Source organism: Aptenodytes forsteri, unplaced genomic scaffold (assembly GCF_000699145.1).
Source record: "Aptenodytes forsteri isolate BGI_AS27 unplaced genomic scaffold, ASM69914v1 Scaffold106, whole genome shotgun sequence".
Classification (NCBI taxonomy): domain Eukaryota; kingdom Metazoa; phylum Chordata; class Aves; order Sphenisciformes; family Spheniscidae; genus Aptenodytes; species Aptenodytes forsteri.
Window position 1 is genome coordinate 1,622,800 of NW_008794080.1, and position 26,425 is coordinate 1,649,224.

The window sequence follows — 26,425 nt, forward strand, 5'->3', positions numbered from 1 at the left end:
CAGAAACATTTAAATATGTATTATTAAACTTACTTTCCCTCAACTGTGAGCTACTAGACTGGAAGTAATAGTCCATTTCCAGTTCAGTTAGAAAATCTTTGCATGTTGTTTTATACTAAGATTCTAAAATACGTTTCATAAAAATAGGCCTAGATTATGGTAAGTAACCAAATCAGTATCACGGCAAAAATTTTGTAAGACTGTAACAGGAAGCATCAAATCTCTTGAAAAACTGACTATGCCATATAACATTCTTTACACGCAGAATGTCAAAATCAGTCTTAGGAATTTCCGGGGCTGGAATTCAGAGAGGCAATCTGGCATCTCACCTGTCAACCTGGAAAGGGAACACTGGATTTTTATCTGAGGATTTATTCATTAGTACAAAAAAGAACAGCACACACAGAACTCAGGTCGCAGTAGCACCTCTCAGTACTGTTTGTAACTTCAGGAAAAAGTTTTATTGTGCAAGATGTTCTGAAAGCTTTTTCTGAGGCTTGGATTCAGAACTGGCATTTTCTACCGACGCAGAAGTCACTTTGTTCCAATATGTAAAGACAATACCTTACAGCAATGTCACATATTTTACCGCAACTTCAGGCTTAGATCCAGAAGTCCTTGATAAATTCTCAGACTCAGCATCACTAAACTTAAGGACCTCAATATGGCTGTTCTGAGTGATCGTGATGCTCAAAGTTTTCAAAGGTCTGAGAGAAGACAGCATGAAATATATCAAGGAGTCCTACAAATTTTAGGGCAACATCAGACTCCCTATTTTTACAATCTGTACTACAGGATTGAACTAGGGAATGTGCTGCAACCTTGGGAAATAACTTCACACCACCCTTCAATTTTCAGAAGAAAAAATACACGTCAAATCTCACCTGGCTACAGTGGCACAAAACAGGAATCAAATGAGCAAAGGAGATGAAAAATAAAGGGAAAGCATCTCTCAGCAGAGGCACTAAGAGGTAGCTCTTACCTGAGAAATGGAGGAGTGTATTAAGAAACTAACAAAACACAAATTTACATCTACCTGTGCCATGGGAAGCTCTTATGAAAATATTTCAGAGAAATAATCTGTGATACCCTGGAGTATAATGACCTCCTTGGTGAACATAGTGCTGAATGCAAACTATAGATATTTTGAGACTCCAGAGGACAGCGGCTGAAAGGATTATTTGATGGGTCAGCATCTCAGCTGCATTAACTGTATAAGCTATTTTTTTCCTTGGAATAAATGGCTGAACAAAGACTCATCAGAGAAGGGGACTCAGATGGAGTATTTCATAAGCAACCCTGTAAGTTAAGCCCATTTTCCAAAGAGGCTGGAATGCAAGTGTCTCATCATAATTATATATTATGAAACCAAATCAAGGCTTTTTTTGTTTGAAATTACAATTTTCTCATACAACATCAGTATCAATTTGGCCCTTTTAGAATTTACAAAAAAACCTAGCAGTTACATTTACCTTTGATTAAAAGACTTACAGACAATTCTGTTTTTAGAGACCACTATAATTAGAACAGAGAAATGAACACTTTTTCCTTTGAAATTTTATTTCTGGATTATATTAGCAGAAGCAATTTGTAGGAAAAAACAGCTTCTCCCACATTTGCAGGCTAGACTTGAGTCCTCCCCTCTCCCCATCACAATGAAATATATCCTGCCAAAGTCTTAAAAATGAAACAACTTCAGTGAATGGATAAAAACTTCTCATGCTTCATGCTCCAAAATGGAGGACCAAAAAGTTCCCTAGAACAGCAGCAGTGTTTTGAAATGCTTATTCCAACATGCATGATTCTTTGGTATTAGACTTCTTCAAAAAGAAAAAGCAAAAAGAAACCTTTCACCAAAGTTATTCCTTTTCTTCTTCACCAACACACCTCAACTTTGATCAAAGTCATTACATGGGACCCAAACGACCACCAAGCCAGTCTAATTTTTCAAAGGCACTCATCAGAACTTGCTCAGCAAATTCTGCATGAACAGTTTTACTCGTGTGTGCGTGTGCACACATAAATACACACACACACGTACCACCTATGCAGAAGTTGGAGATATCTGAAAACTGGAAGCAAAAGCAGAAATACATCAATATGCAGAGGCACACCCAAAGACAGTCACCTGACTGGCACTCCATGGGTCCCCACAGCCTCTCCTTCGAGCCATGCATCCTCGGATAAGATGGAACTTGAGAAAGGTCCAAACTGTTTACAAACGCGTTCAAAAGCACAAAAAGGAAAAAGATATTACACATCTCTAAGAGCTACTTAAGTTTCTGCACTCAGCTCCGTAATTCTGGGTTGATGTGGAGCTTCCGTGGGAAGATATCTGCCTTATGGGCATAGGTACTGTATGCTCAACACACCAAAAAGGTAAGAATCTTCTGTTCAAAAAGAAAAAATTCTACCTCTGGCAAGAGATCAAGGGGTATAAAGCATACTTCTAGACAGCTAGGAAACACCAGACAGGACCACGGCAGAAATAAGCAAATTTAACTTTCAGATTTCCAAATCAGTAGTACTGTTCAATAAACTCCTAGGCATACTGCAAAAAGAACAAAATAAAAGATCAACTAAACTTAAATAAGTATGTATTCTGGAAGAGTTCTGCTTACCTGCATTAGTACTGAGCTGGCTATCCTGGGAACAGTTTTCATTGCCGTCAGAGGTTGACTGTAGCGAAGAAGATGGTGCAGTTCTACTTCGTTTCTTGTTAGCTTTCCTTTCTGCTACCTGCCACTCTTCATCTTCATCCTCGCTTTCACTCAAGTCATCAAACCCAAAGTACTTGATTTTGTAATTGGAACTCCCAGAACTTCTAGAGGCGCCTTCATCTCCCCCTCCCTCATCTTGATCATCAAACCCAAAAAACTCTAATTTGACATCCTTTTTGGATTTAGTATTGCTTGGTCGAAACCTGGTTGTAGTTTTTGTAGTAGCAATGTCTGCTTTTTTTCTTAAGCGTCCAGCTTCTCCCAGGTCAGTAGGGGTTGCTGTGGTAAATTCATCGATTCGTTCCATGGTATCCTGTATAGTAACATTACAAACTGACAAGCAAGATGGATGTAGAACAGTGTAGTCTCTAGTCCGTCCAACCGTCCCTCTAAAACTGGTCCCACTACTTACAGAAACTTTTCTTGCTGGGTTCAGACCATCATTATTTGACTCATTGTTTGCTTTGGATAAAGACTGACTAGTGCCATCCATTAGCTTGTCAAAATTTGTTGCGCCCGGCGGTTTTGCTTTGTTGGATCGACAATATGTCCTACAGTTGCTTGGCCTAGGAATAGTTTGCACAAGTTCTTCACTAATGGCTTCCTTTGGATTTTCTGTATCTTCTTTATCACACTCCTCATCCTTGCTCTTCATCTCTGAGAGAGGTTCACTGTCAAAATCTAATACATACTCTCCAGTTCTGGTGTCTTCAGTTTCATCCTCCCATTCATACAAGTGAGTTCTTAGTGGCCCCTTCGTCTGAGATGTTTCTGATGGAGAGTCTGCTGTTTTTCCGATGTGGGAGTCCCAAGAATCAGGCAAGTCCTTGGCTTCAATGTTGTATCCAGAAGTGTCTGTAGTTTCAACATTGGTTTTGTTACTGTCTTCAGCATTTTCATAGATGAAATGACTGTTCTTCTCATTATCTTCATTCAAATTCTGCATTTTATCTACAAGAAAAGATTTTTTTTTTACTAAAAAGCATTATTAAAAAAAATAATCACCCTTGCAGGCAACTTTGAAAAATCGTAATATAACAGCAAATATTCAGTGTTCAATGACAAAAAACATTAAAGAGGTCCTTATGCTCCCGGTTTACACTTTTTAAGCCTTCTAGTTTGAAGTTTTTGCTATAATAAAATCTTCTCACTATTTCTTGCAAAAATATACACTAACTTGAAATAAGCATCACTTTGAAAACATATGCATCATGAAAACACCCAACAGTAAACCCTAAATACAACCACTTATTTATCTATACAACCTACACAAAAAAGGAGTCTGCAGCAAAATTTTCAGTGAATTCAATCACCATTCAATGTTTCACACACAAGTGACTTACGGTGAATAGAGATAAAGAGCGATCATAAAGCATTTTCTAATTGTCTAACAAAAAAAAATTCCTTCCTGAACATAGGTTGCAAGTGTGTTGTATTTTATTCTTACGTAAACATACTCCCCCAATCCTTGTTTACATCAAGCTACTGCAACTACACTAGTGTTTCAAATGAAAGTTTTGCAATATAGATTTTAGTGTCTGATTTCTGTCAGATGCCCTGCTTTAAGTACTTTTTGCTTTTGCATAGAACTTGAAAAGAACAGGTAATAATACTGGAAACATAACACGTATGAATCAATGAATTAGCTAAGTTTACATATATTCATTTTTAGTACTACAAGATATATTATAGTAGCCTCCTGTAGTCAGGAAAGGGGATGCGCAGGCAGGTTACAGCTGCTCCTTCAGATATGCCTGGTCTAAGGACTAGACAGTAGTGAGGCATCATCACAGTAGAAATGAAGATCAGCATGGGCCACAGAACCTACCGATGAAGTTAAGTAAATTTGCTGAAAATTATCCTGTAATTCACTGCCTAACACAGTAACTGTACAGCTACTAAAACCAGTGAAAGTAATCCATTAACATATCTGTACTAGAAATGCTACAGTCCCTGTTACAAACTGTATCGTAACTTTTGATCAATGTACCCTGAACAGAACAGCACACAACTTCAGCAACTGTTATTTTGCTGCTTCAAACTAAAATATTTGGACTTCCAGAAGAAATACAGAAAATGCAATTCTCATCACAATTTTTAATTAAAACACTTCTGAAATGCAGGCTTTTACAATGAACTTCTTCAGATCTGAAGAAGAGCTGCTGCCAAAAGTTAGTCTTGCACTTCTCCAACCCATAGCCACACCTGCATCTTATGCTGTCAGAGAGAACCAATTCCACTGTAAGAAATCAGTTTTTGTAAGATTTGTTTCCAGCCGACCAGCATCCACACAATAGTAATGCCAGGAAAGACAGTATTAAGTCTTCCACCTGTTGTCCTCTAAACTGGTAGGGAAACCATTCCCTGTTGGTTTCCCTGAATACCAACAAAAGCTCAGTGGATTTGGTACCACAGTTTCATGAAGATTGCATCCGCCATACTCTGTTGTTGCACCTCACACACACACAAAGATACCCAGAAATACAAGCGTGTTATTTCCTGGAAATGAGACAGGCAGAAATTTCTTTGAAATTTGTGAGACAGTATAACCAAACACAGGAACCAAGGTGTCTACCGTTACTATCAACATTCACTGTACCAGCTGCCTGGGCCAGGAGAAGCAAGATAAGAAGTCTGACTGGAATGCAGAAGACACTGATGCACAGAAGAGTAGCACATGATGAGATAAACTGGAGAAACAGAAGCAACCGGGACAGGGACAAGTAAGGGAAGAAAAAAAAAAATGGTGGAAGAGAACACACTTAGAAGACACAGGTGCAGAACGCTACAGTAATAGAAGAGGCTCCACTGGCAGAATGCAACCCCGAAGGTTCAAGTTTGTTGGGAAGCAAATGCTTCCTAAACTCATCAGTAAAATGACGGCTTTAGCATCCTTTAGTGCTAGTCCTGACTGCATTAAACTTCATCAGCTACCATTTACCCAAGCAGCACAAAAGTTTCATAGCACTGACCAAAAGGTTTCAACCTTCCTGATGAGGACAGCGAGCACCACTACTGTTCCAGGGACTTTTGTTCATTTGTTTTCAAACTAAAATGGCATCATCTAAATGCCATCCTTGCACATATGGTTTGTAAAAGAACTTTAAGGTACAAGCAGAAATTTCTAGTAAAAGAAATGACTACCAAGTCAAGTTTTGCAGGAAATTGGCTTAATCCTAGCTGAAGTTCCTCAGGGAGACAGGACAAGTAATATCTCACAAACCGCATCTAAGTTTTCTGGGAGTCCAGCTGAGGTCTGTCACAGAAGTTTACTCACTCAGCTAGAAATAAAAAAAGGTCTTCACAGAATATATGAAATGCAAAACTAAATTCCCCGAAGAACATCAGTCCTAGCCATCTCAGTGATAGAATCTTGTTTAATCTTTTTCAGTATCAATACATTACACAAGACATCTTGTTATTCCCATTTCAATCTCATGCTTGTGATAATCTAAGAGGCCCAAGCAAAATTAATCTTTCTGTAGTCAGAGTGAGCTAGACAGTGTACAATATGTTCCTTTTCCCCCCATATGTTTAATATTATTGTGTAACTGAAGACTACCATAATACTCAGGCATGAAAACCAGCAAGTTAAACTCAAAAAATTTTCAGACTTTCTCGCTGAAATACAGTATTTTGCAGCCTCACCACTACTGTTCCGTATCTTAGTGCATATTTACTGGAATTAATAAAGTCTAAGCAACATTTAAAGTAAGTACATTTAAAATATGCCTGTCTTGGCTTACTAAACAATACTTTACTGACTTGTTAGGAAGAAGTTTCAGTATGCATATCTGGAAAGGGAATGGTTTTCCCATCCTAAGAAGTCTGGGATTTTAAAGAGACGCATCTCATACCAGGACCAAATCAAATCTCATCTTCCCAGGGAAGGAATAGAATACATGTGTGTGTATGCACATTACAACCCACGAGTCAAATAATTCAGGAGTCTGTTTTGAGGTAAAAAAGCTGAAATTTAATTTTACATTGTCTTAGCTTGAATCATTATCATCTCAGCTACAGTCTTACTCTCAAGCAGAAAAGATGATCAACACAGCAAGCCTGGAAAACAGACTGAAGAGGCCAAAAGATATATAAAAATACATATAGCTCACACACATCAGTAGCACTGATAAAAAATTAATGGAAGAAGTTACCAAGGAATCTGTCTCCAAAGAAACGTTAATCAACTATTCTGCAAAAGCGTTTGGGGGGTTTTTGGGGGGTTTTGTTTTTGGTTTTGGTGTTTGTTTTTTTTTCCACTCTGCTACTAGCACATCACAAAAATCATGACTACCCTATAATACATACTTTCACATATGTTCTCTTAAAACTCCAGGTTTTTAACACGCAAAAAGCAAAGATATTCAGGGAGTGCATATTTAAGTCTTTCACTTAAGATCACTTCATCTAAAACATACTCCCTGAATTCTTCTGTTCATTCATCAGTTCTAAAGCAGTGTTTAGCAGTTGAAACCACTTTACTTTTTCAGTCCCTTACCAGGAAGTTACTCTGTCAGTAAGCAAGAGCTAAAGCCATCATCTACTAGGTCTTTGTAAGAAAGATGATCCTCATGACACTTATATCAACTACAGTGCTGCTTTTATTTAAAAAAGTTTTTCTAACATGCATTAGATATTTCACCAAGTAATAATAAATCCAGATAACTAAAATTGACTCTTAATGAAAATATTAATTTTGATGATGTAGTTACGTACACTAAAAAACTATTCTCAAATTGTTCTATAATATTTTAGAATGCGCTAAAATTAGCCTAATATTTGTAGGACTCTTAGCAAGCAATACAGTTCCATCTAGTTGCCTGTGACCTATTAAGGGAACAAAACTTTCTACTCTCTTATTGCAGCAGCCTCATTTGGACAAACTGAAGCATCAGTTGAGAGATGCATCATGACAAGAACAATCCTTCTTCACATCTATTTTCTCCATTTCAATTTTTCTGTACTTGCTGCACTGAGGTTGTTACATTTTTTTTCTTCCCAGAGTGGCTCCTATTCTCATCTCCAATTTCACACTTACCCAGTCTGCCTACTCTTCTCCTCATGCTCACTCCCAACAGTCCCAAGTACAAAACTGAGGAAACTGAGCTAGCCAATAATTCCTCAATACCAGTCTCCACCACTTCTAAGAGAACCACCAAGAACGCACAGGTACTTCAAGGCATTAGTACACCTCCATATTAGTAAAAGCTGATCGGACTGGGTTAAGGCAGTAGCACCATACATCTAGTCCTACCAGCCTTGAATTCCTTGTTTCTCTCCATCTGTAAACGTGAGTAAAATCCCTTTCTCCAGTCAGCTCAGCTGACTAATAAATAACAAATCCATTCTATCCCAAACAGCTTTATTGATGCTTGGTTTACTACACTTCTAGGAAATGATCTTAAAAGCCAAACACACATCATTAACAGCTCTTTCTGTAACACAGTAGGACTTCTGTTGCCTTTGTATAAGCTATGCATCATTTTAAGTATGTGCATAAGCAACTTAGAATTTTGAGTTGTCTCTGAAAAGACTCCACAAGTATCAACAAACAGTTACGTCTCATTTTTCACTCTCAGCTAGTAATTTAATACAGCATACAAAGTTACTCTTAAACAGCAAATAAGTGGCAGTTAACCTCCCCCTTAGTTTTGCACCTATCAGACACCAAAATTTTAAAACCACCCAGTACTTCAGAAGTCTTAGTAACCGCAGGAGGGAGGCTTTTCCATCTCCAATAATAAGCAAGGCTGATGGAAAATGTAACCAGTAAACAGTTTACTGTACACCAGGTAGAAAGCCTGGCTTTAAAACTGAATCATCATAATGCATTAGTGGAAAACTAAGCAGTGACATTTAGAGGAATACTTCCTTGAAGGATACTTTGTCAAGCCACTGTTTTCATCTCATCAGTGGGTCAACAGCTGTCACACTGAAGCTTCTATACCAGAAATTACTGCAAATCACTTGCTAATTGCCCAAAGGTGGACAATACCAGCAATTCTGATAAATACAGTAATTTTTCAAAGCAAGGTTATCTGTAGTAACTATTACAGCAGAAGCTAGCATGACTGAAGGAACCATATAACATATAATTTTATTTACAGATACAGAAAGCACAGAGAAAATATGAGAAAGTGAACTAATTTTGAATGATTAGATATTCTGTAGTTCAAAAGAGGCATGTAATTTTTCCTCCCAATTTTAACTGCAATTAGGCTCTTTCGGCGCTCAAATACCAGAATAAGTCTCCCAAGTAATTTCAGATCAGCAATAGCATATAACTGTATAATCCACTAGAGAGTCTTTTCTTTTTTTTTTCCCCAGGTACTAGCACAATATTCCTAAGAACCATAACAATCTTCTGTAGTAATCATGATTTGTTTTCTGTTTAAATCTCTAGAACTTAAATATCAGAGTATGAGAACACCAATCTAAATGACTGGCAGGTCTAAATTAAACGTTAACTGATAAAGAAAAACACTCACAAATTTATACGTACCTCTTGCTTTATTTTATGCTCTAGTTTATGTCACTAGCAAGATAGGGATGTCTTAAGTATTGCTGATGAATTTTAAAAAAAAAAGCACGAAACTTCTACTCCTTCCCACCAAACACAGAGATATTTTCACAGAGATGCACAGGACCAAACTTCACAAAGCTGTATTTCAGTGATTATGATGATTATTGTCCCAAATAACCTTTGTAAGATGACCATTAGAGACAAAAATTCAAGTTCATACACTGCAAGATATCCAATTTATATAAGGTAATAGTTTATACTCCTCTAGATATATGAAAACGTTCAACCAGTGGGAATGTAACCAAGTTCTCAAAATCCCACTGCTTTTTCAGTAATAAACCTTTGCTTTTTCAGTAATAAACCTTTAAAGATTAAACAAATATGCATGTAGACTTATTATATCATTTAGACTAGATGGACATAAAGAGAACATTCTGTTCATATCTTTTTTAAAAAGACACATTTAATATAACCACTCATTTATTAGATGGAACAAATGCTATTCTATATCTCCAACAAAACTGAAAATGCCTTGTGGCTCCCGTGAGTAGCCATAGTGGGACTACCTCTTGCCTTTTCATTTTTAAGGTCATGTGCAAAAGGAAGAATGCAATTCTAGACTTAATTTGTATTTTTTTTAGAACTTTTTTTTTTTTTAAAAGAGAAATTAATTTTCTTTAGAGATAAAGCACCTACATCCTTCAGCGGGGCATCTATGATAATTTTGAAATTAAGGCATCTCAGATTTCAACTTCATTTTTTCATTAAGTACCCCTAACACATCTCATCCTTATTTTAAAAGGTTTTTCTTTTTAAGAAACTAACGTCTACCTGAAAATGCACTCCCAAATAGCCCTCAGAAGCATTACCATTTCTTCATTGTACTATATGAGGAAAGGAAGGAATATATCCCCACCCACAAAACATTTAGTTCAATCACAGTAGTAATAAAAGACACCATATAATTACAGACTTGTTGAGATGGTGAAAGTACTAAAAAAATTGCAAGGCTCTCAGAAACTGCCAGACTGAAATTTTTTTTTACTGATATGCCATCCATAAGTGTTTTAAACTGAATGTTACAAAGAAAACAAGGTAAGTTACTAATTGAAGATAAAGACAACTTCCAATATGCTTCTTACCTTCAATCTTTAGCTATATATTGTCTTAAAGCTATATATTGCCTTAAAGAAGGCCAATAGTTTTTTCAGAGCAAAAGCCATGCTAGATCAGTTGAGCAGGACCTCTGCTACTAATTCAAGCTACCTTCTAGGACAGGCAGTGAACATAAAAAGGGGACTCAAGGAATCTCTCTATTCACCTGGCTCAAAAAACTTCACTTCTGGATTGATGATGAAGTAAGAAAAAGAAATTGCTAGAAGAACCAATAAAGAGACCACATGGCAATTTATCTCCACAATTGGCTAAGTGATTCCAGTCACTTTATGTTGTATACAAAATGGCAAAGAAACATAGACAAATGCCTAAAAGTTTTAAAAATGCAAAAATATGAGTAATTCTAAACCTGATCTTTGACTGTCCCCCACTGCTTGGAGTGGTGTGGAACACATTCATTACTTCTTTCTCACCTCTGGTAACAAGAAGTAAACATAGGGGGAAGTTACTGGTACAAGCAGCAGAGAGTTGTGACAGTCACGGACCGACATCGTCTGTAAGTACAAGGCAGCTTTCTGTGAAACAAGTGAGCATGATGCCAGGACCTAGAAATAAGCATCCAGCGACCAAAAGGAACAGGCAAAAACCAGCTGTATTACCTATAGCTGCAACAGGCCAGCAGAGTTCAGAGTGGCCAGGAAAAGATGCCTAGTATGAGAAACTCTTCAATGAGTAATTAACGCAAAGTTTTCTTACTGGTGATTTTGAAAGGAGAGAGTAGAGAATACTAGAAACTACCCGAAAGTACCTGGGGAGAAGGGAGGAGAAAGTAAATGTTGGGGGGGGACGACAGGGGATGGGGACGCGACGACACACAGGGGACAGGAGCTTAAGACGTTGCACAAGTGGTCCCAGGAGCCTGAAGTATTTTTCCAGGATTTGTTATATATCTTGCCAGAGTTGCTGTTTTGTCAAACTAGAGCTACTTATCTCTTTGCCTGGACAGCTTCACAGATTCCTCAGAGAATTTTTTAGACAGCTCAAACCAGTATTTTCTCATATCATCACTGATGACATACTAGAATATTTACAGGAATGAAACTACATTGATATGACTGACTGATCACCTAGCATTGCACTTTTAGCATTTGGGTACACATTACAAGAACCATCCTCATTCCTGCTCAAGGTTCACCATAATGGCGTTTACTGTTGCATTAACTCAAACTTGGTCAAAACCTGCTCCAGGCAGGGCCTAAAAGCAGTGAGCAGGTTAATGCAGAAAGGGGAAGCCATAAAAACAATTTGTATCATTTCTCACAGGAGATTAAAAGTTTGACAGAGCCTTCTTACTTGACAAGGAAACACTGAAGTTTGGAGAAAAGATAACACTCTATCCATCAACTACTGAAGCTGCAAGAGTTAACAATTTCATACCCTGATCCTTAGGGTACAGCATATACCAAGATGGAATCCAAAACAAAGTGAAGGGAAAAAATTTAGGAAACCAAACGTTCTTGGCCAAAAAAATACCATAATCCAAACCAGCCATCAAGAAGTCTATCCTACAGCCTAGTCCCCATTTCAATTTAATTTCATTTCCGTTTAACTTACAAGACTTGCATGGCTCTAAGTCTGAAAATATCATTTTCAGCTCCATAAAAATCAAATCATCATTAACAGTCTAACACTAATTGGCTAAAGTCAAACACTACATGCTTTTGTTAGCAATTCGGTGATAGAGCTGCAGAACCTTATTTGCTATTTTTAAGTTACCTGGAGCACAGAGCAGTCTCTTAGGCTGTGAGAACAATGTCTCTTAATGCAAATTTCTGTCCTGAACAGATTCAGCTCACAGAACAAACAAAGCTCGTTGCCCCACAACTCAACCACCACCCCCCGCAGCCTCCTCAACACCAACCTGTTTGACTGGGCAGGAGACAGCACATGCTGCAGATCATGCACAGCAACATGTGCTGGCTAGCCAGCTTGCTGCTGCCTTTTCAAATGCATTAGGGACCCAGTTATAACCGCATTTTCCTTACCAGCATGCAGACAAGAGGGAGGTAAGGGAACAGATGAATCAATTCAACTCAGTTTTTCACTCCACCATTTTTCATTACACTTGAAATAGCATTGTATCTTTGAAATATCTCTTTACCACTCAAAGTTTGATCAAAACTGGTTAACAAGTACAAATGTTATTAGGAAATTGAAGAAAACAAAAGGACAGTCAATATTAGCCTTCGTATGCTAAGAAAACATGCTAAGATGTCAAAATATTATCACATATGCAAAATAAATGCTTGTTTCTTCTTTTTACTCATGGAAGAGTTGCCAGTATTAAACGTTAGCCCTACTAACTTGAACTCCAGGTTAGTTTTCTCTTATTTCTAGCAATTCTTGATGAACGCTAACCAAAGCATCCTCCAAGCTACAAACAAAAGACATATTGCCTTCTATAGCTTTTGTAGCATGAGACCCTATGCTCCTTCATTGCTGTGTAACTAGCTGTAGAAGCCTTCATTTTAATACCGAAAGGAGCATGATTGAGTTACTATACACAGGAAACAAATCTACAAACTTAAACTAGGTTTCTTTTAGTATTAGCCACACAAATTCACAGAATTCGTTGCGAATGTATAGATTAATATTAAAGTTAGTCAGAAGCAATGGAATCTTTAAAAGGGCAGGCAGGTGGCATGATGGAAATTTTATATTCCCCTTTCTCTCTCTTCAAATAGACACCTGACTACCAAGACAGACGTAAAAGCAAGAAAATGAAACATGAAGGAAAAGAAGGCAGTAAGATTAAAAAGAAGTGTATCCAGAGCCTTCAGATCCCTCCAGCTACTGAGAGCACATGCATTAACAGGCTACAGCTCATGAACAGACCACTGACACAGGATGTAGGAAACAGTTCGTTAAGCTCATTATTGAGCTACAGCTCTGCCTGATGTTCCTGAACACTCGGAAACATTTATTACGGCTCCATTACACCATCACCAATGTTCCCAAGCATAAAGCTACATCACTTTGCTCTACAACTTGAAGCTGACCAAGCTGAAGGAAAAGATGAATCTTTACCAGGTGCTTGTATCACATTCCTCATTTCTGGGAAGAGAGCCCAAACAAGACATACACACAGTGTCTTCTCTGGTTTGGCCAGAAAACCAGCAACTGCAGAGAAGCCCTGCTTTTCTCCAAACAAGAAAAAGAATTTCATTACAGTTTCTCTCTTCTACTCTACATTGGAAATGAAGTGTTTTGGTTGGTAAGGAGAAAAGGTTACAGACTAAACTCCTTTGATCCATTTTCTACCTATGACTGAACAGCTGGGAAACACAGAAAAAAGCTTATGGATATAAAAAACACAATTCTAAGAAATGGGCAAAATTTACTTCAATCCATCATTATCCATTGATGCCCATAAGATCTCAAAAAGCAGTGCCTGTTAGCAGGCATAAACAGAAGATAAGCAGCATAAGAGCCTCAGAAGATTAGACTTTCAAGACAAGTTTCATGGTTGACAATCACTAAAATAGCTAAAATTATAGCCCCACCACATCCACAGCTGTGATTACAAATTCTTAAGTAATTCTGGTTCTTTACTCTTTTTGAATCAAAATGAGTTCCCAACAAGTTTGCATGTAGGTTGGATAGACACAGTTTGCCTCTTTGCAGATGATTTAAGTGGCATCTTCTTTTGCAGAAGAATTCCACAGAAAACCCGAAAGTGATGAGATTTAATTTACTGCTATCACAGAACTATTTTCCTTAATAATAGTTTGCTTTTCTTGTTCCCTTGCCAGCACCCCAAATATAAAAATTCTAAGGCAATTTACATGAAAAGTTTCAATTTATTATTTATTAAGGCTCCATACGAAACAAGTTCTCAATCACATTACATCATTTCAGTCAGAGTAGCTATTCTTCTAAACATATAGCTTGTGAGACAGAAGACACCTTTTCTTCTCCCAGATCACCCAGACGCAGTCTTTCAGTTTGGTAACACAGTGTTCAGCATCTCCAATAAACCATTATTTTCATTCCATGAACCTAACAGATTTTCACGTTTTTGGAACATGAACTGTTCTGCTGCTGCTGTTAGCACGACACCCCACCATGCTGTGGCTCCTCCCTGTGAAAGGCTGAACCCTAACCACCGCATTATTGCTTCTCACCTTGGACCCCTGTTTAAGCCATAAGAAGTAATTCCTTGTAGGCTTTCTTCCACTGGGAGAACATGCTACCAGCAGGCATTCTGAAAGGTTGTCTTATGCCAGTGCAAAAATGATACCTGCTGTCAGCCAGTACACAGCTTTTTTTTTTTAAATCCTTGTATTTCAATGCAAACGGAAGCCTTTTACAAGGGTGCAGGCTGACATGACCACCTTCCCTCTTGTGCAGAAAATATTCACAGAGCTAATCACTTGCCTTTACCTCAGGTACAATTTTCAATGGTATGGGAAGATTTTTTTTTTTTTTGAAGTAACAACCTAGCTGCTTTTCCCTTCTTCTTCTATTTCTTCAGCTAGCAATCGTTAGATATTCTGCCTGGTCATTGACCTTTCACTGTATCTTAAGTCACTGCATCTCTCAATACCACCTTCATACCAATCTATACACACGTACCTGGCCAAACCACGCATAGTGCCGTGTTCAGCACATCTGCCTTCCCAGCAAACGTTCGGGGGGGAAAAACACCAAACCTCAAAATCACTAATTTGTTCCTTCATTACCAAAGGCATTTCCTCCTCCAATTAAAATATAGCTAAAAATTAAGCTATGTTGCTTGTCATCAGCTATATCCAGCCTCTCAATTTCTATCAAATTAAAGTCCTATAACTTCCCTTGCACTTCAAGCCTTTTTGTTTTCCCAGGTAAGTATTTTTCACCAAGTTGCACCTATATATAGTTTTACAGCTTGTCTTTCACAGCTGGAATAACTATCATTCCTCCTTCACTCTTCTTTCTAATCTTGCTTAAAACTCTTCCACGACATTCTGAAAACCTCATTTAAAGTCTTTTTTTCTTCTGCTGAGTACATACTTACAAGACAAACGTGACTTTTTTTTTTTTTAACATTGCCTCACATCTGTATCTATCCACATTCATAAGAATATAAATTATAATGTGACTCTACGGACACTGATATTATGAAAAAACCCAACATACCACACAGCATGTTATCAATGCCCACACCCAACTTGCATGCAAAGTCCACAACTCTCTCAAACGAAGGACAAATTGCAGTTTTAGTAAACAATGCTAAAACCCCTTCCTACAGAAAGGAAACTATTTTTTCTCTTCCAGCAAAGAATTGAGCTTTGAAGAACTCTCTAACACCGCAAGCAAGACTACTTGGTCATCAATCTAAAAATAAAATGGTCCTGAGGAGTCGAGAAATTGTGCAACATCAAATCCAACGGTCAGAAGAGCTGCTACACTCTGTAATGAAAGAGTTGTCGGAGCCTAAACCAGTTGTATCATGCGTTCACCTCTGACACATTCTTCCTCACTGGTAGCTCAGAAGGGCATCCTTTGCTCAGAGCAGCAGGATAAAGCTGATCCAGGAAGCTAACTACTTCCCCCTTGCATGGAAAACAAGACAAAGTGTCATGGGCAACACAAGGGGATGGCACATGCCAAAAAAGCTTGTTTTCACCGAGTGTTGTAGTGTGAGCCCTTACAAAAAAAGTATTAAAGCATATTATAACACAGCAGCACCAATAACTGTCAAAACAAATGTATCCTTAGGCTAAGTCAGTCTGAATTCAGACACTACTCATAAATACGCTGAAACCCTTTACTGAATACAGTAGCAGTTTCTTAAAAGAAAATATGAGCTAAGTTTGAACTTGAAAAACATTTTCCATGCAGTTAATAAGATCTCGGCAGTTTAAACCTGAAATGGCTTCCTTACCAACTGTTTTCTGCTTTCCTGCATGCTTTGGCCCGCTTAAGAGGTATGCACATTAACAGTTTTTTTTCTTCTACAAGCACTGACCAACTGTTCTGAATGCAAAGTTATTTCAACTTTTTAAACATGAAAGAAGTTAAGAAGCAGTCAAAAGTTTCACCTTTTAAAAACTAACTGTTCATTGTACAAGTCCATAAAGAAAGAATGATTTTAAAAGTATGGATTACAAAAAAAGGTATTGAGAATCTCACTGTTGTTTGGGAAAGGGGAGTTATAAATTGAGGGGAAGAAAGTTTTGTGTGCTCTGCACATGGACATGCACAGTGTGCATTTCCCTGTCATTAGGAAAAATATGTTGCAGAAATCAGAAGATTCCTTCCTAAATACTGGGGTCTTTTTCCTGTATTGCTCTTTTAGCAAACCAGTATAAATACTGAAATTTAAACAGAATTTCAGTCATTTTGGACTTTTGAAAAACATCCAAGAAAAAAAAAACACCACCAAATCTTCAAAGAAGTATCAGAGGAATACCAAAGCAAAAAAAATTAAGAACAATTATCACACTAGTTTGAACTTGGGCTACGGACACAGCAAGAAAATTCGGCGCGTAAGGGGAGAAGGGATATCTTAAAAAGGGGGAAACATAACAAAAACAACTGAAGAGAGGACTTGTGGATAAACCCCAGCTATCTATATACAAAAACCCCCCAAATCTTCAAAGAAGTATCAGAGGAATACCAAAGCAAAAAAAATTAAGAACAATTATCACACTAGTTTGAACTTGGGCTACGGACACAGCAAGAAAATTCGGCGCGTAAGGGGAGAAGGGATATCTTAAAAAGGGGGAAACATAACAAAAACAACTGAAGAGAGGACTTGTGGATAAACCCCAGCTATCTATATACCCAGCAGAAGTACTGCCACCTAAACAAACCTCAGAACACTGAAATTCTACGACCATACATATTTTCTGGCAGACCTTTCCCCTTCTCTGCTATCAGTTTCTTAATGCTTTGAGCCAGCCAGAGCACAGCTGCAGTTCTTTTTAATCATGGTTGCTGCCAGCTGTCTCCGAAGACAGCCAAATGCTCAGACCTCATTCAGTTTCCCCCAACTTTTTGCTCAATTTTTGGACAGAAAATGACTAAACTGAAATTCTTCCTCAAGAGGTAAATAAATTGCACTCAACAGCTCTGCAGAGGAAGAAAGATAAGATTACTCAGACCTAACTATTATCTTAAATGCCCATGTCACCGTTAAACACAAGACAGAAGCTCTAAAACAATTTGAAAGGAATACCCTGGCAAATCTTGTTGTCAAATGTAATTACGTAACAAACTTGCATTGCAGAAGTTGAAATTTCACTCTAAAGATAGGGCTCCCCCGCCCACATAATCAGGATGCAGAGGCTTTGCAGACACATTCACTACGGTACTATCAGGATAGTCTGTCGGGAACAGACCCGATGACTTGAACTATCTTCTTTTCAGGGCAACCATTTTCTGCAAATTACCCTATTCACTTGGTATGCTTTTCAAGCAACTAAACGCAGCTAGATTCTGCATATTGGGTCATGAAGTAGTTAAGCACAGTTGTATCCCTTCACTCCTGCATTGCATAAGCGCAAGTTATTAAGAAGGATTGCATTTGCCGTTTTGATTTGCTAGCTATACGTGCGTGAGCCCCAAGTGAAAAACGAGGGCATTAAGAACTACCTAGAAACACCGAAGAACTGAATAGCAGGCAACAGGCAAACGTTTCCTTACAGCACCAAGAGCAAAACTACTTTCCAGAACAAAGACTTGTTTGAATACCAGTACACAGTAACAGATGACAAGATGCAGAATAGCAATTTTTCATAATGACTCTAAATGTTGGGGGGTGGGGGGAATGCAAGTATCACAAATACTTTACATGCAATAATTTGTCCTTTTAATCTTAAAAAGCCTCAAAGGACACTGCCGGGACAATAACCACAAAATCTGTAATTAGCATCACAACACAGCAGAAAGGGATGCTATTCCTACATTGCTCTGTATTCTGAAAAGACATTTTAAGCCATTCTATTTTCTATTTCTCCACAACAAGCAAAATATATTTTCAAGAAATAAACTCATAGGTTTTAAAACAAATCAGACTTAATCCATGCCCAATTAAAATACTTCTCTGTTATAAGCATCATTAAATACCTAATATTTTAACTTAGAATTAATGTAAATAAGTAATATTATTTCATAGTCCACCAACAGGAATACGAGGTGTGCAAAGATGAGAGACATCATCCAACCACTTGAGAGATCTCTCAACCCAAGTGCCTTCTCTGACAAACAGCATCAACATCTTGGACTAGACCCTCCAACGGCTTGAGTTACAGAGCTCAGCACTGTGGCACACAAGCGAAAGACAGCAGGTGACCACAACACCCAGAGTTGAAAGGCAAACTCACACACCAGAATGCCACAAGCAGTACTTCCCTAAACTGAAATAGCCGCAGTCGGGAAAGTAGTTGTCCAATTTGAAACGTATACATACACCAATATAATTATGAAATGCCATACCACTTTTTAAAATTCATCAAGCTTTGACTTTAATTTTCATCTGAAAAAATCATACTACGTTCATTTCAACACACAAGCTTACATAAATATTCTAAGAAGAAAGTTATTAGAAATTTTTTTTTAAACACCTCACAATTTGCTCTGCAAGGCCGTAAGTGTTTTTATATTAAACCTTGTGAATTTAGTGTGAAATACTATTTGGGGTTTATGCCTTACAGAATAAGCTTAACAGTTTAAAAAACAAACAAAAACCCACCAAGGTGTTTCAGAAATCCAAGTATTGCTCTGCGGGTTTTCACCTTAACGTACTGTAACACTCTCTCATAAGAAAGCTCACCTTCTAACTACTAAGTTGTTGCATTTTTGCTTGATTTTAATTACCAGTACAATATTTTTCCAATGACACAACTTAATTTCTAGCTACCAAGTCCTCCTACCTTAACAAAAGTGACCTAACAGTAACTGTTAATACTGAATGCTCTCTCGCTATTTCTAATTTACCTGAACTCCTACTATCTGTATATTACCTGTTACGTACAGGATTACTCATGAACATTCTTCCCACAGTATTAAGCCTTGATCAAGCAACATTAGGGTAAGATTATGAGAAGCTTTCCACATTAAGAGCTCCTCAAAGCCTTTAAAATGAGATTGTTACAAGCACTAGCTGAAGGCTATTAAACAAACAAAAAACAAACAAAAAAAGAGACCAGTAAGTCATACCATTTTAAATAAAAGATACAGATCCTCAACTGTGTTACTCGGTTGCACAACTATTAAAACAACCACAGAAATGGACTACTTTTTAATACTAAACATTAGTTAAAATTAACTGACATTGCATCACCTTCATTTTATGTCCAAAGAAATGGACACTGAGGCAGGATAATACATTTGGAGCAGAATTAGCAGGCTGAACTGTAGCTCTCAGCTTGCCCATAGCCACGTTAAGTCACAGTTTTCACCTTATTCTAATTCTTAACCTTACTTCACCTAGGTTAAGAATTGAGATACAATGATGGCGCATGCTATCAGGAAGTCTGGAGACCTTAATTCATGCACTGTCTAGTCAGTATCAGGACAAGGACTAGCAAATTGCACTTAAAACAAGTTAACAAGCACCTTCATGAACATCAGTACCAATATAGCCTAGTTTCCTATACCTAGAGATAGGCTGCTGTATGTGGGTTAAGGTTGAGCTCACATTGCAGTGTCTCTCACACTGGGAATATTAATATTGTTCTATCTGCTTGCCCTTCCCTCCCCCCCGCTTTCTCTCCTCTTCAGGAACAGTAGAGCTTGCTGTCTCAAGGATCTATGAGCCCTTTGAACAAATCTGGTTGAACCTGATGGAGTTCAAGAGTCACCAGGAAGGGGAAAATGATTATGGGGAGGGTGAGGACATGTAAGCAGTAGAAGTACACACACTATACCTTAGGAGACCACACAACAAGAAACAACCTTTTTATTGTTACTCAGTTTTTCTCCCCCAAGTTCCCTCTTCCCCAACACCCCCACGCGAATAAAATTAACTCTCTCCAGTTCTGAAAGACAGCCTCATACCATCAAACTTTACTTAATAGTGAAAATAACAAAGAAGCCTTTGAAGTACCTACATTTACACTGGCTAACTATATCACTATCTCCAATTGCTCAATGTTCTGAGTGACGTACTCAGAGACAATTTTTATTTATTTTGGATCAGTCTACACATAAGCATAATAGCTGCTTAAACCATCCAAGTTTCATTTACACTAACTGTCCAAAATAAACACTATCGCCAAAACGACAGTCTTGGGTTTCCTTATCCTTATTTAAAGGCCCTCCTAGGATGTTTTGCAAAGATTCATTCTCAGTTGAATTTAATTTCTGAAGAAAGCTATGAAATGGGTTTTCATTTTTATCTGACTGGCTGTAAACAGAATGTAATAGATTCTGAAAGAACAGTATCAACAGACCAAGATCCACCTTGTCCTTCACTACTTCTGGCTGAATTGCAGTCAGTAACAAATACTTCAGGAAGGCACGCAAGAAAAGAATTCCTTCAATAAACTGTTGTTTAAGTAACCTCCCCCGCTGCATCCAGACCACCACCACACTCAACAGCCACTGATGGACTTATCCACCAAGATTCACCAGCTTCCTTCCTTTTAGAGCTGTATATTTTTATGGTATATAGAACTGTCTAACAAGGAGTTCTAGAATTTAAATAAGCATCAAATTAAAAAGTTTTTCTGTAGTTTATTATTTTCCACAATACTGGAACCAGAAGCACCAATGAAACTGCTGAAGTCTGTTTCTCTTGGCCTTTCATGCACTATGAATTTTCAGAGCTCAATCACATTTTCTCCCCGCAGCTCTCACATTTTCTCTTTTCCAACGAAAAATACTGTTCTAACAAAGCTTTTCTACGTGGAAACCATTTCACTGTAAAACCTGCTCTGCTCCCAGTAACAACCAAGGAAATTCGTTACTATTTCTTCTCCTTGTAAATTGTAAATGATGAATCTAATCACTCTCTTACGAAAACTATATTCAAACTTAGCAAAACATAAATTGTATTTCCAGACTGAAGGTGGATCGTACTCACAAATAAATAAACGGCAGAAAAACCATATGAATCACCAGCTTCCTTCCTTTTAGAGCTGTATATTTTTATGGTATATAGAACTGTCTAACAAGGAGTTCTAGAATTTAAATAAGCATCAAATTAAAAAGTTTTTCTGTAGTTTATTATTTTCCACAATACTGGAACCAGAAGCACCAATGAAACTGCTGAAGTCTGTTTCTCTTGGCCTTTCATGCACTATGAATTTTCAGAGCTCAATCACATTTTCTCCCCGCAGCTCTCACATTTTCTTTTCCAACCTGAAAAATACTGTTCTAACAAAGCTTTTCTACGTGGAAACCATTTCACTGTAAAACCTGCTCTGCTACAGTCTCCCAGTAACAACCAAGGAAATTCGTTACTATTTCTTCTCCTTGTAAATACTGGGGGATGAATCTAATCACTCTCTTACGAAAACTATATTCAAACTTAGCAAAACATAAATTGTATTTCCAGACTGAAGGTGGATCGTACTCACAAATAAATAAACGGCAGAAAAACCATATGAAAACGAGAAATATTTCAGCAGCAAAAATAAGAGTAAGATCAAAAGACAACTACACGTCCCACCAATGTGTCTGTCAAACTACAGTTCCAATCAACATTTCTTGGTTTCTCTTGTATTATATCACTAACAAAACTATCTTGCAAGTAACTGAGCTATGCATATCTTCCACTATTCAGTATCTTCTTGTCCACTGCATTACAACTGAACAAGCCCACTCAAATTTCTGATCCTAGGGTTAAGTTAACTATATCTGAGAATTCAAAGTTACGTAAGTTCTTCTCATTAAAGTTGATTATGTTAACCCAGAGCAAGTCAGTAGGTGTCATCTTCATCAAGGTTCATCTAACGTGATCTTCTGCCCAATTTTAGAAGCTGCGGTTTAATCAGCCCATTATATGAAAACTTCTAATGAGATATAATAACATCTGGTCTTGTCTAAGAATGACTTGAACAAAATTATAGCGATCTTCAGCTCCATGGGGTTTGTGAATTCCTTCTCGAAAGCATTAAGGTGTCTTACAAACACCTCAGAGCCTGAAAACAGCCCCTAAAAGACGTTTGACAGAATTCTGCTTCATAGCTCTGAAGCTTTTTACGTACACATTGAAAAAGATGTGCTAAATAAGAAAAATAATAGACCTTTGTGCAACTGTAGTTCAGAAAACTACCTTTTCCATCCAAATAATTAAATAAGGCAGGTTGTAAGCTGTATCTGCACCCGTGGGGTAGTAACCGCATACCCGCACTAAATTAAAGCCAGCAACTTAAGAATAAAGCATCCTATTATTACCAACTCATCACTCTTCAAAACACTACATGGTAAAAAAACACAAATGCAGAGCTCGGAACAAATTTTAGAAAAGGAAGATTACTATTCCATTCTATTCAAGGTGGACTAACATACTATGTTGAATCTAAAGCACCGTATCTCAATTTGCAGACAGAAGGATTAGAGTGCCAAGGATCTCAGACAATTGTGTAAAACGCAGAATGCTTCCTGGCGTTTTTAGTTAAATAGCGTATCCTTTACAATTAAGAAATAATTGCCCCACGGTTTTATTAGAACATTTAACCAACCCCTGAAAACACGAAGTCTAAAAGTAGATTAGTAAAAATCAGAGGGTAACAGAACTATCTAGACAGTTGAGTAAACGTACCTGTAGTTACAAGTTTAGCACTGCTGCCTTTGCATTCTCCATCTTCCACGTTTTTGCTTGTGCTCTTTTCTTTTAAGAGAGGAACAGTACTGTCAAAAGACATGCACTTGCTGGATGCAATGTTTTCTCCGCTGTCTGGCTGATTAATTCTGCTGTTAGCTTCAAGCAGAGGAGTGAAGTCCTCAGACTGAGCAGCTTCACCGGGTTCCAGCTGAGAGGAGCTTTTAGCCTGTGACACATTCTTTGAAGACACAGGAAGAGATTCTTCATCACTGTCAAATCCAAATGGATCCTCTGTTACCTCATCTTCAACTTTGGGTTTTTTAGGAACTTCAGAAATATCTGGTTTGACGCTGGGCCTCTTCTGTCCTAATTTGGCCATGAAGGTGGTTTCTCCCCATTTGGTACTAAGGGTGGTCCGTTTGTTGGAAAATACTTCGTCAAACTTGGAACTGCCGTTTCCCCCTTTCCGGCTGTAGGTCTTTCCAAATCGGGATGTCATTTTGGCTCCTGTTTCATATTCTCTGTTGGAAAAGAAAGAAGAAACATAAATTCACCAACTTTTTAGTACAAACGATCATACTTCCATCCTCTATTGGGCCTACAACATCTCACACGAGCAACAGACACATCATCTGCTTCTTCTATAGACTAACTCATTTACATGTGAATGTCATTACGTCAAAAGTTTCCGCAATAAGTAATGTACCTACCAACTTAACTTGAAATTCAGTTACTTGCACGTTTATAAAACACCGGCACAATGGATCCTTAAGAAAAATCTGCTATGAATACATTATTTTTGGTATTGGTTTGCTCTGATTTTATATTTTTAAGTATAGATGGCAGTGCTTTCATAAATCAGCAAAAAACTAAACACTATTTTCACCACATCTGAACATGCAGCTCTCTGCTAGAGTCCAATAACACAGTATGGCTTTAAAAAGACTCTTTGTAATTAAATAAAGAAAAAACCTGTCAGAATATTTCAAGTTGCGGTAGATATTTTAAACACTAATTAATCACAAATAACAATGACAACTTCACCCCATGTTCTTCTCACACAGTCAGACTTACTTAGCAAGCACATTATTTGGTGATACGATGTGGCTTATGCCATCTGCACAGTCATGGTTAAGACCGGGACACAGCAATCCCCCATGTGTAAATCTGATTGATCAAGGGACAGGAGCAAAGAGACACTTCTCAATCCATTTCTAAGAACATGGAGGACAGCTTATGCAGTCCAGCGTAAACCCTGACTGTTTACTGTCTGTTACAACTGTAGCCCGATTCACAGTTTGCTCTCCCAAAAGAATAAAGTTTAAATATGAACAGATTAAACAGGAACACATTTAAACAGTTCCCTGCGTGTGTTCTATTCCTACTTTTTTTAACTCACAAAGGAAGACAGACCACTTTGCTTCTTTTTCCCCGCAAAACAAATACTTCAACTACTGGACAAATGACAACATAAAAACAAAACGATCATATCTGTTTTGTAAACCAGCATTTCTCTCTTTTTTTTTTTTTTTGGCCCAAACATGAATAGGAAATTGGAATTCTTTATAGTCAGTCTGAATCTAATCAAGTCCATCTTTCTCTCTGAAATTATTCTCCATACTGAAGAAAAGTCTGTTAAAAAAGGGGGGCATTTATTTAAGCTGCAGAATCAAAGAAATCCAACTTTTAAAGTGTCAACTGTCTTCATATATAGTAAAGTATATGACAGCGCTTAAAATCATCATTAATAAACTTATCACATGATCTATTTGTTCGAGACAACTGTTTATTATTATTCCCCTGAGTACGAGGTATACTGTCTTTCTTCCATATTTTAGTTTTCATCTCGACACTCACAGTTTCTCAACCCGAAGTGCTAGACCAGCCTCTGCCAAAATTGCCAGACTGGTTTCCAGAAATGTCATTCTATCGCTTCGCTCTAGCAAGATTGTCTCACTAATAATAGTCTCCCTTTATCAGACCAGGCCAACCTTCAATTATCATATGAACTGAGCAATTCATCGGGTCATCCATGCTCGAGCAAATTTTAAGCGAATTAAAAGTATCAAACTTGAACTTCAGAAGTTTACCAGACAGATGGTGTTGCAATGCATAAGAGATACAGGAACAACCACTTTGGGAAACACTCTTCTCCCCGGCAGTTTAGCAGATGGATGGTAAAGGCACGTGCTTATCTACTGACCAGAATTCTGCTGTGAAACACCATTCTGCAGACCGCTTCTGGCTGCTCCTAGTAGATGTTACTCTTTAACCCCATCACCACCTTCTTCCCCCCCGCGCCGCAGTGCCATCAGCCTACCCTGTCCTGCTCCAAACACATCGCTGCCAAACTTTTTCTTTTTTTGCTCCCCTGTAAGTAGCTCTAGTTTCCTATTTTCCATCCAAGAGCGAAACTAAAACTTCCCCACATACTTTAGAAAATGAACAGCAAAGCAAATCCAACTTACTAGTTTTATTTTGCTGATGCTTGAAAATACTGATAACAGTAACCAAAGTATTTTATACCAGAAAGGCCGGTTTTTAGAGCTGTGGAAACTAAAGTGAAGTATTTATTAACATCTCGCTTTCTATACAACTCTTACAGAAAAAAAAAATACAATCACTTCACCACCAGCATGTTTTCCTCCCCTAAACCCTGACTCAAATAAGTATTTCCAACACTACATTTCCAGTGTCTGCAAAAATAACGGCAGATTTAAATTATGACTTGTGGCTTGCAGTTTTAAAGAGAAGATTCCGGCAGTCAGGAGGACTTCATTTTCAGAAATGAGAGCTCCTCAATCTACATTTTCCTATTTATAAGTTTAAAAATTAAGATTGTCTCGTAAGGAGTTTTGAATCAAAATGTCAAAACTCAAATAAATATTCAATATGATGTAAACGGGTTAAAAGATGAGTATCAGGAAAATATAAATACACTATGCTATAAACACGTATCTTAGGCCGAGATTAAAGATAAGGAAGTACATATGTATCTCCTTACAGGAGAACGTCAACAGAACAGGATTGTTACTCTTTACTTAAAATTCTCCCTTGCTTTTCACTCAGTGCGAAATAAAAAACTTGGCCAATTTCACTCTGTTTCCACTCCCTGCCCCCCTCTCCTGCATCCTGCCGCAATATTTGTAGCGGTGCAAGAAATGTAAAAAAAAGAAGAAAACCGAAACATAGCTCCCCGGCGTCGCTGCTCCTCTCCGCACCGTTCCTCTTACATAATCGAAGCAAATAAAATAGTTAAATGCACGGAGGCAGGAGAAGCTGATGAAATCCCACGGTGACAGTTTT

At 37.8% G+C, this 26,425-nt stretch overlaps 1 protein-coding gene across 3 annotated transcripts in view; it reads right to left on the reverse strand.

Moving 5' to 3' along the window:
• Nucleotides 1–26,425, reverse strand: part of WAPL (WAPL cohesin release factor) — a 155,345-nt gene that overhangs the window by 48,200 nt on the left and 80,720 nt on the right. For all 3 annotated transcript variants that reach the window (XM_009272419.2, XM_009272398.2, XM_009272408.2), the window contains 2 exons: nucleotides 23,117–23,640; nucleotides 2,622–3,671 (listed from right to left, as the gene is read on the reverse strand). In XM_009272419.2, coding sequence (XP_009270694.1) covers nucleotides 2,622–3,671; nucleotides 23,117–23,618 — 1,552 coding nt within the window. In that variant the 5' untranslated portion in view covers nucleotides 23,619–23,640. The remainder of the gene's footprint in view (nucleotides 1–2,621; nucleotides 3,672–23,116; nucleotides 23,641–26,425) is intronic.